This window comes from Molothrus aeneus, chromosome 3, assembly GCF_037042795.1.
Source record: "Molothrus aeneus isolate 106 chromosome 3, BPBGC_Maene_1.0, whole genome shotgun sequence".
In the NCBI taxonomy this organism is placed as follows: domain Eukaryota; kingdom Metazoa; phylum Chordata; class Aves; order Passeriformes; family Icteridae; genus Molothrus; species Molothrus aeneus.
In genome coordinates, this window is record NC_089648.1 from 87,644,998 (window position 1) to 87,660,327 (window position 15,330).

Below are 15,330 nucleotides of genomic sequence, written 5' to 3' on the forward strand. Positions count from 1 at the left end.
TCAATGTACAAGACAAGAGTAAGGTCCCCCTTCTTTGTAGCTACTCTGTCACAGAGTCACAGAGAGGCTGTGGTTGGAGGGTACTTGAGGAGATCATCTGCTCCTGGCTCAGGCACAGCCACCTAGAGCTGGTTGCCCAGGACTGTGGACATGCTTGTAATATTTCTGCATTCCAGTGTTATTCCACCTAGGACTGCATTTCTCCTATTCCTCACACAGTTACTTACAAACACAATACCTAAGCCAGTAGTAGAGGTATTACACCTATATACACCTACAATTGTGCTGTAGGAGTAACACTTCTCTGTAACAGCAAAGATGGTTTCCTGGAGCTTGTACTCTGCTGAGCTGATGTGCCCCAGTAAAACTTGTGTGTCTTCCTGAGCAGAAGGTAAGAATGAGCAGGGAGTGGGAACCTGACCTGAAATCTTTTTAATACCACACCACTAAGAATATTTCACATGCATTTCGTAGCAGCTGATCAACCTTTGCCCATGCTTGTGCTAAACCTGTGTTTCCACTAGTTTGGAAGTGACAACTGCTCTAATCTCTGGGGATAGGCTTAAAAAGGAAAAAACTCCATTTGTCAATCTGGAAGCAACACAGCCTTGTCTTTTGGATACATGCTTTCATTCCCATTTTGATGAAAACAAGCTCCCTACCTGCAGACAAGGAGAAGCAGCATGATTTAATTGAGGCTGTGGTAAATCTCACTGATATTATGATATAATGTTAATGATATAGTGATATGTTAATAAAAGAAGCTTCATTAATGTACAGATGGTAATGTAAATACAGCATGAACAGATCATAACTTGTTTGGCAGCTGTGCCCATGGGGCCAAGATTTCAGTTCATGAGTGTTCCTGTGTACTGGTTCCAGTTGAGTAATGAACGCCTTTTAGACAAGGTCTCCCATGCACACACACATCCTAATAGAACATCTTTTGTATTTTGCATTTATAAGGAATACATACAAATATGGAGGAAGTAGAACACAACTGTTGGGCAATCAAAATAGTGGCAGTATGCTGTCAATCCTAATGACACTAGTCTCTTCACTGTGGTCCAATGAATTGCAGCATGAACTTGAACTAACCAGCATCAAGATTAGCTCAGTTGGCCAGAGCATGGTGCTAATATGACCAAGGCTAGGGGTTCAATCCCCATATAGGCCATTCACTCAAGAGTTGCACTCCATTCTTGTGAGTCCCTTTCAACTCTGAATATTCTGTGATCTCTGTCTTTATAATTTACTACACAACATCAGTTGTCTCTGGATTTTGTATTAACACATCTATATTTCTATAGAAAAATATATATGTACATATATTTTATAAAATTATGAAGATATTTAAGATATACTTACTTAAATTAAAAATTTGATATATCTAAAAATATTTGTCCTTGTAAATGGGATCTCATTATTATATATGGCCTCATTAAACATGATTATTCATTCAATAGTTTAAGAAGTGATGAAAAAAATTACCTTTTGAAGAACCATAGTTGATAGCTATAGGATATAATATAGGAGATAACCAAAAAATTAAAGAAAATAATTTATTCTGAAATAATAATTATGTAATTTTAGATTACTGTGATATACAATACTGTATAGTGTCATGTTATACTAACTCTCAAAATTCTGAAAAGTAAATCAGTGCTTCCTGAATGTCATAATATTTAACTGTATGTTTCCAGGTATATTTTCTATTGCTTAGCACCCAAGAGGATTTAAAAATTATGATCTTTTGAATACCTTACTATGACATCCAGCAAATTACGTGTTTTATTTTTAATCACATAGGCTTGTAATTTAAATCAATACACAAAAAACATTTAACTATGTAAAAGCAATTGTGTCTAGTTGAACTATAGGTTTAACCTTTGCTATATGAAAGACAGTACAAAGTTTTAGCTTTCACAGTAGTGTTCAGTTCACGGTGACAACCATGGGCAGTACTGCATCAGCCAAAGAGCTCACAGCACAGCCCTAAGTAACTTATATTCTTTATCTAGAATTTGACTCATGCTGGATGATAAACCATTGCAATAATGCCGTAATGATGTGCAATTAGCCACTACAAGCAATTAATTTTTTATGGCACTTCATTCTGCAAGAAGTCTATTGATCACTGTTATAATAAAACAAAATTGAAGATGTATTCTTTTGCCTTGCCTTAAAATTTTGGGACTAGATTTTTTCCTGGTAATGGTAATTTTATAGCTTTTATTCCCTTTTTCCTTACTGTATTTTTGGAAATCAAGTTTACTACAAATGTGTGGAAAGTAAGCTATGGAACAACAACAGAAAAGGACACACACACACACACACACACACACATATATATATATATTATCACTAGAGAGAAGTTATATGGCCAATGCCATGTGTTTCAAAAGCCGTCAGCTATATGAAAAGCATTGTAAAATAAGAAGTGCTTGAAGTTGTTTTCTGAGCCTTTAGACTGACCATTTTCAAGAACTGCAGCTCTTTCTGGGTGTTGATTTGTTTTAATTTTTGTTTTTCTGCAGCTGCAGGGGATAATTGCTGATCTTTAATGAAACCTTAGATGTGCTCATAAATCATCAATGCACAGAAAATCTCATAGCAAATATTATCTAAGTCTCAAATGACTCGTGGGAACTGGCAATTCTATGGAAGCATAAGAAACTGTGAAAATTTGGAAAACTACAGAGATATCATTTGTGCAAACAGAGGCTACTCTCTTTTATATCATCAAATGTGAACTTCAGCCCTTGCAGTACTGTTGATATCTCACTCCTTTCTTGATCTCTTTGGAGAAACAAAAAAGTGTGATTTTATTCACAGAAGTACCAACAATCCTAAATGGAAAAGGACTGCTTTAAGGACCTAATTTTGCCATCGACTGGACAAGCCACAGCTCTCATCAGTCCCACTACAAGATTACTCAGCACCTCATACCACTGAATTCTGCTGCCGTTTTAGTCTTCAGGTCTTTGGAGCAGATCCATAAACTCGCCTCCTTATTTCAAAATGTTACAACAGGATGTAATTAAGTACAATTAACAAGGAGGTCAAATGGTCATCTGATAAACACTGGTCCAAACAGGCAGCTTGAAAGGTCAGGGCTGTTAAAACCACATAGTATTGATGGGAAAGAATATTATGATTTAAGGAGGAAAAAATTCCAGTGACTAAAACTGAAGAGATTTACATGCTTTCTATATTACATACACAAAGCCATGCACACAGACTGATATGCATGCGCACATGACTCAGAGACACACAAACCTATATTCTGAGAACAGGAGCTAAGCTAGCCACACTTCCTCTCTTCACTACACCAGAACAAAAATCTCAGTTTTGGTGCTTACATTCCAGTGCCTCTTTCTCATTTTCATTATTTTGTAAACTGTAGTTTAAGAACAGCAAACTTGTTGCCCTTATAGAAGAGCCTTTTTATCCCTTTCTAAAATAACATTTGAGATCACCATGATGAAATGCAAGGTGTTGTGAGGCTTTTAGAAGCAAAGTATTTTACAGAGCACACAGCCAGAGTAAAACACAAAAGCTGTAACAGTCCTCTGCAACTTCAAAGAATGGCAATGCACAGAAGAGAAAATGAACGCAGGAGTGTTTGCCCATCTTCATTTTATGGACTGGAAAACAGAAGCACACTGTTTTCATTCTCTATCTGAGGCTCTTCAGGATTTTCCTATTAGGTTGCTCTGATATTTCACTCTGACTCAGCTGGGGTGGGACTGACTCACTGCAAAACCTTTGCATACATTTAATTTTCATGTATGAGGCAGCAAGGTAACCTGGTCAGGAGCAGCAGATTAACCTTTGGGATCACTGGTACGTTATGACTTGTAGTTTTTGACAAATATTCCAGCTGAGCTAACCTTGGGAACAACCTTCCCAGAGCTATGTTCCTGCTGGATCTCTACCATCCTAAATCACCCCAAAGACTACAGCTGGTTTGGGGTTGTACGCTGGACTTGGACTTGCTCCCACAGCGATATCATCCACACTTCTGTTCTCCCACTCGTTCAATTTCTCAGCAGCTAGTGTTTTTGAAAACTCTGACACCAGAATCTCATGGCTCTAGGCACCAGATACAATCAGATACCATCTGCCCACTGCTCCAAAATCAGAGTCTCTGCTAATTCAGTGTTCCTGCTCTTTTGTTTCTAAGGCCTAGAACAAAACAGAAATAGGTTTTTTTCCCAGAATTTTATTCTTTCTCAGGACAGAATTTAACACCTCTAAGTCCAAAAATTATGCCATTCACAATTGAAAAAGTCCAATAAAATGAATTTTTAAATTTATTTTGCAGTATCTTATAGGGGCATACCCCATGTGTATTTCCCCTCCATTTTTGTTTTAATGGGTATGCCTAGCCAAATTGCTCTTAATTTACAATAATTACTCTGGAATAGGGGTACAGTTTTACCAAATCATATGAATTTAACTTCATTAATTTGACTACAGTCAAATATCTGAGGAATTAAAACAACAACAATTTCATTTAATTGACCCAGTCAACAAAGGGATATAATTACAGAATCATCAAAGCTGGAAAAGACCTTAAGGTTCTCATGGAGTCTGAATAAGTAATATTGTCAAGTCAGATAAGGATAAACCTTACAGAAATTTCAGTTGTACAAATTTCTTCCTCATCCTGACTCTCTTTGAATAAGAAAATGATGTGGCATTTTGCTTCTGCAAAGTCACTGGTTATTAGCTACAAATACATATCATGAACCAGCACTAGCTGTCCTGGTTAGTTTTCTAGGCTCTGACTCATTAATAATTTTTGCCTCAGTTTGCCTTGAATTACAGTGGGAAAAAAGTAGAACCACATTTTGGTAAGGTACCACGTGTGCCTCATATACCACATGTGTATTAAGTGGTATAGTAGTGGTTAATAAAGCCAGGTTCTTGATCTCTTGGACCAGAATAATTGCTCAAAAAGAGCTGGGAACTAAACACCAAAATTCACCTCTTGGAGCATCTCTCAATAACTAGGAAATTTCCAAGTGGAAAGCTGAGCTACAAAATCTAACCTTTTCTACTTTTATTACAGTCATGTTTTGTATAGAAAAAAAATCATAATTCAGTACAAAAAAAAACAGCTCTTGCTTGGTGTACCCCACCCACAAACTTAAATAATGTAGTTGTCAGGGTTGACAAGTTCTGCCTGCTGTAGCATTTCTGTGTTTTATAGGAAATTTTAACCAGGGGTGTTATTTTAAGAGATGAGCAAATAGGGAAACCCCATGGCCTAGCCAATAAATATGAACTTAAGGTGCAATGGAGCACTCATAAATATGACTCAGAACAAGGGGATTCATTGTTTCTCCTGACCCCTCTTAGCTGCTCCTCTGATCTCAACCTCTGTGTGCGTCATGGCAGCCCTCATCCTTTAACCTGCGGTTTTTAAAAGCGGCTTCTAAGTTATTTACGGCTGCAAACGTGAGTAGCCCGTCTGTGTACTCCCAGCACATACATACCGAAGGCTGGGGGGAGCTGCATTTTGTTTTGCAAGGATGAAGAGTTTTGCCTGGGAAGCCAAGTGCCTGGGGAGGCTGAGGTAGCTGCTCTGCCACAAGGGATTCAGGAGAAAAGTGCTCCCTTTGCCTTCAAGGCTTACTCAGAGAAGAAACCCACAGCTCTGCTAATTTTGCCTTTCATTTGTACAGTATCTCTCTTTATCATGCTCTTTGCTCTTTCTCCATTGCATTCACCTTCTCCCTACATGACTGTCCTACTGGCATGGGAAATGCTCTCAGTGCTGCAACATCATGCTCCACATGAGGCACAGAGGAGCAGGACTAAATCTTCCAGCAATTTCTGCAGAGGCTGTTTCTCTGTTGTGAACCTTTCCCATGGTATTCAGCCCTGCATGTTGGCTGCTACCTACTGGGAAGAGGGATGTCCTCCTTCTAAAGCCTAGCCTGTGCTTTGCTGCTTTTCTGTCATGCTTGCTCTCATTCCTTCCCTCTCCATCTCCTGCACTGTCGCCTGGACTCACCACTTCTCAGCCTTTAATCCTTTCTGCAGCCAAATGCCACTGACATAAAACTAAAGTTCAGTGACCCTGCCCAGGCAGCAGGGGTTAGAGACAAGGGAAAGGACAAGGAGGAGAGGATAGGGAAAAGTGTGGGAAATAATTATAAAGTCTGGTAGCAGCCAGAGCTCTCCTGAAGCCCTGGGGAGCCTTTCTTTAGCTGGAGGCTGCAATTGGCACTTCATAAACTGTTCATTCTCAGCTATGTGGAAACACCAGACAACACCTAGAATGATCAGACTGCAATCAATCATCTTTTTTCCAAATTCTATTAGTATGTGGGCCTATGAAAGCAAGCTGAAAGGAACTGCCATGGCTACAGAGAAAAGAGAAGGGAACTGCCCCTGTCATAATTACCACCATTACTCAGGCAGTAAGTAGGCAGGTAGCCACATTAAAATTCTTTGCATGAGTTAAGATTCAGAGAAAATAATAACAGGAGCAATAAGTGTGGGAGATGGCATAGATGCCAAAGTTGTCCAGTTATGTTAGAAAACAACCCAGAGTTTAGGGAGAGAACCAAGAGGCTCTCCATCCAATCCATGGCAGGATTCCTCCCCTAATACTCTTCACACAGAGATGTCTTCACAAGCCTGCCTTTTTCTCTTTCATGGTTAGCCAGAGTCACTGCCAGATTGTGTTTTCCTGGGAAAATATGCACTGTACAATACATGCAATCCCCCAAACCCCACCCAAAGTCTGTGTTTAGTCTGGAAAGGAACACTTTCTAAAGAAGAAGCGGAACTGGGTCAGCCGTTCTTCCCAATGGGAAAAATATTAATAATAATATATATTTTTATATATCCATACATATATATATAGCTTTTCACCATGCACGTCTAACCATCTGCTAAATCAGTTTCTCTTCAGTTATCTGCAAATTCTTTCAAACCTGTCGGCAAGGAGAGTCAGACAGTTTTATACTCCAGTTAATGGAGAGCTTGACATTTTTTTGGCTGGGTAGATACAATAATTTACTTGGATTTAAAGTGTTAACTTTGGCAAAAAAATTAATTACAGTTATAAAAACATTATTTTGTTAGATGATATTTATGGATCACACAAACCTATTTTGAGGTAGAGCTATATAGTACTTCAGATTCATGTAACTTGAGAGATTTCAAAGGAAATATAAAGTATTTCAATATAAAACAACAAAGGTAGTGCAATTCAGAAAAGGGATATGGAGGATATTTCTTTCTAAAAATTAAAAGCAATCTCCAAAAACCTGTTCTGCCACTGCACAAAAATTGGTTAAAACTATAATGAATTGTAAGTATTGGATGAGGATTTTTAGCTCATGTCATCCTGTGAGTAAAGTCCTTTTGTTCTAGAAACAAAAAAAGTATTTTACAAAGAGTTGTCTTAATATTTAATTTGATCATAGAAAATTATTTCATAATTCATAGTTATTTTTAATGCCTGACTGTACTAGGTCACATGAAATTCATTCCGTTCACTCACTGGATGATAAAAATTTAATAAAGGGAAAAAAAAGTCTTAGAATTTTGAGATGTCAAGTGATGTCTACTTCGAATGAAAATTAAGTGAGACCTCCTTGATCCAATTTGCTCTAAATGTTATGTAAAACAGTGAAAAATAACACCTTATTGACTTGGGGTTGCCATTGAATAAAAGCTTCACAGACGTTTTCTCATTTTTTCTCAGTATTGATCCAATTCCACAATTAAAGACATGGGGTCTATTTGTAATTTAACAAGCTTTATCTCTGCAATAGCATCCCTCTGTTCAAGGCAAGATAATAGTGCTCTTTCCATCACTTCAGCTAAGGCTGTGTCAATATTTTCATTAGAAGCCTGGCTTTATACACTAAAACTGTACCACAGCCAAAGAAATTCATGTACGGTTAAAATTAAGACAGCAGCATCTGAAATCCTATGGAAAAGAAAGAAAGTGTGCTCATTCCTGAGCTTTAGGAGAGAAGTTAATGATCCTGAGGCCTTTTTGCATGTATCCTTCAAACCCCTTCCTCAGCTCCTGGCATTTTATAGCTTAGCACTCCATATTCCTCGCTGATGATATGTTAGCTGTGAGTGGAAGGTTGTAGAAACTGAATTAGTTTAATTTAAGAAACGAGCTACTATGTATGCTCAGGGTCTAATTGCAGTAAGGAATACTTTCTTTTTCATGTGTAACAAAAATATATTTTTACAGGTATTTGGTGTGGATTGATGTACTATAGGTTTCTCAAAGTAGCTGTAAAATTTGTTCTATATCATGTTAGCATTCTCCAGTGAACACAATGGGCTATAAATCTTTTGAATTTATGTATTTACTTAATGATTCAGGTTTTAAAGAAGCATATAATCTGTAAAACAGTGTTCAAAGTTGGGATAGAGAAGCTGGAGAAATATGAACAGTCTTCTCTGCCTCAGACAAAATTTCCATTGATTTCAGTGTCTGGTTTAAGAACTGAACACAGCACATGCGGTTTCAAAATTATTCTAAGATTGTGGAATCATTCACATTGTCTGTGAAGAAGAAAAAATGTCTTTCTGAGGTGGGCTGGTTACTTTAAAAATCTCAGTAATTTTTGTATCCTTCTTAGCACATGTACATCAGGGGTCACAAATTTTACTGTGATCTTCACATTCAAGTTTTTGAAATTAATTTTATATGCTAAAAAAGAAAACATAACAGAAAACTACAAAAGCAGATATATATGTCCCATTTTATGGAAGGTTCATATCAATTAACAGGAAAATATGAAGAAAGCAAACAGGCTCGCTTAGCAAATGAAACAATCTGTTACGAGAAAAATTAACAGACGTGATGTAAAAAAATGAAAATACAGACCATTGGAATGGCTTGAGAAGAAACACCTAAGTATAGTGGATTTAATGATCGCTTTGATGATAATGAAAAAATCAGTATTTGAAATGTTTAAATGTAGTTTGCAAAAGGGCTGCTGTTTTTCCAAGCCTCATCCATGTAGATCTATTTTATCCAATCCCCCTCTTTTTGTAAGAGGTGAAGAGTGGGAACACTAACATTTATCTTAAAAAAGTCCTTCCCTAACTAAATTTTGAGTGAGCAAAAAAGTGAGTTGGACTGCATAAGTATTATTTGCCTGTTCTCTGGGAAATGGGGTATCCTATATATATCATTTTGGGAGACCAGCCAAAAAAGAAGATGCCAGAACTCTAAAGAGTCGGGGTTTTGCAATAAGACAATAAAATATTATAATAGGATAAAAAAAACACCCAGTCAGGAAAACAAAGTTCTGAATTTGAAGGTGATAGAATCAGATCTTTGAAAACCCCAGTGTGTTTAGTGGAGGATTTATTCTTTGACTGCTGGACCAAACCCAGTTAACTTCTCTGTTACACTCATCAATATTTATGGCGAGTTGCCAACACACACAGTCTTATACAAAACACAAGACAAGACAAAGTCTCTGTCTTGTTGTATCTTTCAAGAAAGAAAGATATGGAAATTCTGATAGAAATTCCAGTAGAAAAAGCAGGTGTTTACAATTTTAACTTCAGGAAAAGTAAATGTATTCTTATTTTTCTCCCTGGTTGCTTGACAGAATTATGATTGCAGTTCCCTTGATAACTATTTTCTAAATTTGTTTTTGAAAGTGAGGTATTTGCAGCTCTGACAGGTTGGGGTTTTAATCAAAGTTAGCATAAGAGTTTAATTTTTTATTCTTTAATATTAAATTATTTGTTTTTGTCTATTTTTCCTTTACTTTTTAATCTTTTTCAGTCTTTTCAATTCTTATGCTTAATAATTTCTATCCAAACTCTCAGCTACGTATTTCTTGTTTCAATATATATGTCTTAAATTGTTATAACTGGTACAACTATACACAAAAGTTTCAATTTAAAATATCATGATGATTAATAGAGTTTTATAATTACAAATTATGTAATTAATGATGTGCAAGTATGAACATGGTGAATACTATTTTCAGAGCAGATTTATTTGATGCAAGTTGTCTGGGGCTTCAATTCTAAATCCATTTGAGTTATTACTCTGCTGCATCAGCATTTATTGATTTTAAGGTACAGCATTAGCATTCACTTATCACTGCATATTTTTCCCCATTCTCCATTAAAAGAGCTTGCCCTCATCTGTCACAATCTCATACTGCATAAATCATATAAAATGGTTACTTGTTTCCATGATTTATTTCATTTTTATGTTAATTATACTGAAACATAGGATTGTTTAATAAAAACGTTGAAGCTAATCTATATTGGTCATCAATATTTTTTATGCATTTTACACCATGGAATGTGTGATATACCACAATATCCAACTTGCATGGAAGGGTATTCAAAGTGAATTAGGATTTAAACTAACTTAGAGCTGAGACACAATTTAATTTTACAGATGCCAAATCAAACCTGATATTTACACAGTATTTTAAGTTAATGGTGTCTATTAATATTAATCACTAGATAAATACAACATCTCAGTCCCAGTTTTCACAGTTTTGAAACACAGGATAAGCTTTAGCTTCTCAGAATTACTTTCTTAAGGCAGCACTGGCATCCCAACAAAATAAGACAAATATTAGAAAATTCCTACCCAAGGTAAGACTCTCAGTGGAAACCTGAGTTCTTCCAGAGAAGGTTTTTGTCTGGGAAAGCACAGTAGGATCAGCCTAGGACATATCTGACTCTGAAACTTCAAAGACTTCTACTCATTCACTGCAAGAAGTCCTATTGTAATCAAAGACATTTCTGAAATCAAAGGCTAGGTCCCATGTAAATAGTCCTCAGGGATGCTGATGGAATGGTCCCTGATATATTTACAGAGGGTACTTCTCAGGACACACAAGGAATATTTTTGCAGGATCAATGCCTTGACTAATGCTGAGGATAAGAGCATTTCTGATTTTTCTGTATAACTTTACTATTTTAAATAATATTTACTATTCAGCTGACTCCAGATGCTCTGGGTAAATCGAGGCACACAATGTTAATTTAAAAGTAATGCATGAGCAATATATAACTGTTTCCTAATGATATGGAACACATATTCAAAAAACAGATTCCATTTCATTCCTAACCTGCTATTTCCGGAGCAAAAACAACAAGCAAATATATTTAGAGGTGTGGACATTTGTTACTCATAAGGAAAAAGATCTCAGACTTGAACACCTCCTTGTCAGCCAAATAACAAATGAAAAGTGATTTTATTATTATGGAAAATAAACTATAGAATGTTACTTTACTACAATTTTAGTATTTGGAGTATTAGTATTTACTAAAAACCTGGTAGACATAAAAAGTACAGAATGTGTGTGATAAAATGAAGGTATTTTGGAACATGTGTCGCCGTTAAAAAGTTTCTACAGAAAGTATTACCCTGGAAAACAAGAGTTCATCAGAATTTGTTCCAGCTTATTGTGAAACTTCACATTTTCAATTAAATCTCTTGCTATTCCGGTCCAATGAGAAGTGGCTTTTTTAGCCAAATTTATGAGTCCTGCAGCATTTCAAATACTTATAAAAATACTAAATGGATTTCTTGAATTATTTGCAGCTTTCTAGATGAGACTTAAGTTATGCTTTAGTAAAGAAATCTGTAACTGCTTTATTCTCCAACAATGTAACTGGCAAGCATGTTTATTACACTCAGAAGCCAATATAATTTAGTTTTATCAGGGTCTCTATCAGAATTTATATAATTTTCAAAAGCATTCTTTGCTTGCATGTTTCTGGTGTTTAATACTCTACTTGTCATTTAATTTATTTATGACAGAGAAAATAAGAACCATTGTAGATTCTGAGCACCATAGCAGTATAATAAAACACAGCCTGTTGTTATTAAATAGAAATAACAAAGGAACAGCAACAGATTATTTAAAATCCAGCCATTCAACTAAAAAGATAATAAAATTCTGACTCTTAACAACAGAAAAAAAACCCCACCAAATAACCTAAGAATTTTTTTTAATGGTTTAACTTTTCCCTTTTCATACCTTTCTAGGCTTTAAAATATTAACAACTGATGTTTGTTCATGTGTAAGCTTTAAGGAAAACACTGAGGGAAATAACTGAGCAATAGGCATAAGTGTTTGATTTTTAGAGATTTAAAAAAAAAGGAGTTAGTTGGCCTAAGGCTAGAATTTTCATTACATCAATGAAAGAAAGAAAACAGAAGCCAGCAGAGGGAAGTTATAGAAACTGACTTTATATAAACAGTGAGAAAAATCTTTTTCCATGGCCACCTACAATGTAGCTACTTTACCATCCGTATGATTTTTCTTTTACCGGTGGCACCACAGCCCGGGCTCAATCCTGCTGTTTTAGAACAGGTTACAGTTCGGCCGAGAGGTTTGCCCTTCACAGGAGCAGGCTAACAGTTTGTCAGAAAGAGCAAAAACAAAAAATATTTCCACATACCTAAATTGACAAAGCTCATGACCATGTCAGCATCATTCAGAAAGTTGGTGTCGTGCAGGCTGGCTAAGGGAGGATTCTGTGTGGTCAGGGGGGTCATGCGAGATAATTGCATTCTCCGCGAATATCCATTTGGAGAGGCAGGGTATCCTTTTCGTATCCCTCTGCTCTCCCCTGCCATTGATCCCTTTAGTGAATACTCCAGCTCCTCAGAATCCTCTTCATTTGTCATGGCATTATACAGGTCCAGCATGAAGAGGGGTGCAGAAGAAGCCTGCTTTCCTGGTGAAAATGGTCTGGGTCTGTGAGGTAAACCCAGGATAGAGAGAATCTCTCTCTGAATCTCCCTTCTCTCATGGTTCCGCAGCCTCCTGTAAATAAAACTCGAATGGACATGATTGTCTCCTAAACCTCCCTGTGCGTGACCCACCAGAACCCAGCAATTCCAGAGCAAGCCCACGAAAGCTTTGAGCGCAGTTAGGTTCATCTTTGAAAAGAAAAAGAACAAGGAAAAAAAAAAAAAAAAACAACAACTTTTCTCCTACTTGTTCTGAGTTCCTATGAGGTCTGCTTTCCCAGTAGTTGAAAAACAAAATTTACCTATTCTTCATGTCAATGTCATCTCTAAACGTAACATCGTAACATCTTTGGTGATTCCTCTCCCCCCACCCTGTTTAAATATTATGGAATGTGTCAGGTTGCAGTTATTTCTAAGAAAGCTGAAATTCAGACTTCCAATTTTCCACTGTTGTTATCGTTTTTTCTGCATTTATGGAGCAGAAGACCAGTATTTTGTCAGCTGACCTAGGCATTCCTATATAAACCTTAGATAACCGGGTCTTTGGTGGGGAGCTGTATTAGCAAGAGATGTTCTTCTGACACATTGTAGTTCCCAGAGTTATCTTCCCTCGTTATTCTGAGTTCTTCGTACACCTTGCGCTCTTCCCAAGATAAAATCCTGAGTCACAGATTTGTCTTGATCTGTACCTTGGTGGTGTAACACATATTTGTCCAGCAGCCTGGAGATAACTTTAACATCTTTTGAATCTCTTGAGTGTAAAGTAATTCTAAAGCATGTACTAATCAAATTAATGTGTTGCCATGAATTTACTTGCAAAAAATAACCTTCTGTAAATCCATTCAACCCTTTTCAGCTTCTGAACTGTTATTTCCAACTGTAGCAGGCACAAATATAACAGCTCTCTTCAAGAGAGATCTAAAGACTAATGTAAGCACAACCCTGCTGGGAAAGAAGAGGCTTCTCATTGTAATTTGAAACGGGTATAGCAAAAAAGTCCTTAACCCTTCTCTTGCCAGATAGAGCTTTAAACCTCTCTCCTGTCTCTCCAATTTACAGTAATATACCTAATTTTGGCTAATGGCTGTTTTTTTCCTAATAGCTTGTACAATCAATTTTAACTTTAACAACTTTAGCATATATAGATGGCATAATATGGAAGATCTTGTGAGTCTCCTTATGAGTCTATGGTTTATTAAACCTGAGTAGGAAACTCTCATAACAGACTAAAATAGCAACTCACTAATTCAAGAAAAGTTTATGTTTTAGGCAAATTTAGCAAACAAAGATGAGCTTCTTAATAAACTCTGTAGGATATTTTGTAAGTGAGGCTTGATTCACTCTTTTCTAAAAATGTTGGAAATGCAATCTGAATGAAAACAAATTTATTCAGCAAGTAAGATTTCAAATTGTGCACAGTCAAGGCTGTAATTATGGTTATACTCACAACTTTCATAAACTGCAATTTGCAATGATAATTTATTCAAAGTACATTTTTACTCATAAATTGCTATACTACTTTTCCCAGTAAATATGTAAAGTTAAGATTTAATCCCACAGCCTGTTATTAACTTAACTGAAGAAATAAGAATATTAAATAGACTTAAAAGCTGCTGCCAATGAAGTTAAGGTTCAGTGTAGAATTTTTTGACAGCAGGTAACTGGTGTTTTCCTCTCACTAGAACAAAATCACTGTGTTAAATTTCATACTGCTCAGATTATTGGTGGTCATTTTCCTTGCTGCTAAAATTTGCCTTTAGCCTTGAGGAGACTTTACTTTGATGAAGGGTAGGAAAAAGGGACAAAAAAGGTTTTTTGTCAACATGAAATTAGGGGGGGAAAAACTAGCTATATAAAATCCATTGCTTTGGGTTTTCCTTTACATGACACCTACTCAGCAAATCACACAGTCCTTGAGTAAACTTGGGAGTGTGACAGCAAGTATAGTCACACCCTAAGAAGCCAGGAACAATTTATCTAGTATATTAAGCACAAACAAACTTTACACTCTAGTCCAGCCATCACCTAAATACAGCTGATTCTCTATCATAAATCAGCACATGTAATGCACAATGCTTCTCCCAAGAAAGGATTTATCTCATGCTAGACCTGCCGAATTGGCACTAAAATTAGGAAGATATTTGGCAAAAGTCTTGTTCTTCTTAGCAGAAGAACAATCAATCACAATCAGAATACGTTTTCTTTCCTCGCTAAGGTGTTTCTTCAAAATCTATTTGTTAAAAGAAGAGTGTTATTTCCTGTTTTTTCTTCTTTTCATTTGTTCTGCTCAATCAGTTGCAATGATTCATGAGACTTTGCCATACATATGTCTTTTCTAAATTTGGCCATCGCATAGCCTGCAACAAGACTTCTTCCTCTTTTCCAGTAATATATTTCCTTTTTTCCCTAAGCATTCATAAAAGCCAGTGGATTGATTGCTCAGAGGATTTAAGTCCTCAGCCCATCAGTACGTCCAGCAATAGAAATTTCCTATATTATGGCAAGTTACACATTAGTTAATTTTTTTTTCATTAAAAAAGACAAAAATGCCTTTAAATTCAAAGGTATTTTTATGTAGCAAACATCTTTCC

At 36.3% G+C, this 15,330-nt stretch overlaps 1 protein-coding gene across 2 annotated transcripts in view; it reads right to left on the reverse strand.

Annotated features, from left to right (window-relative positions):
* Nucleotides 1–12,928, reverse strand: part of BMP5 (bone morphogenetic protein 5) — a 54,589-nt gene extending 41,661 nt beyond the window's left edge. For both annotated transcript variants that reach the window (XM_066545883.1, XM_066545882.1), the window contains exon 1: nt 12,445–12,928. In XM_066545883.1, coding sequence (XP_066401980.1) covers nt 12,445–12,928 — 484 coding nt within the window. The remainder of the gene's footprint in view (nt 1–12,444) is intronic.
* Between the last annotated feature and the right edge of the window lie 2,402 nt (nt 12,929–15,330).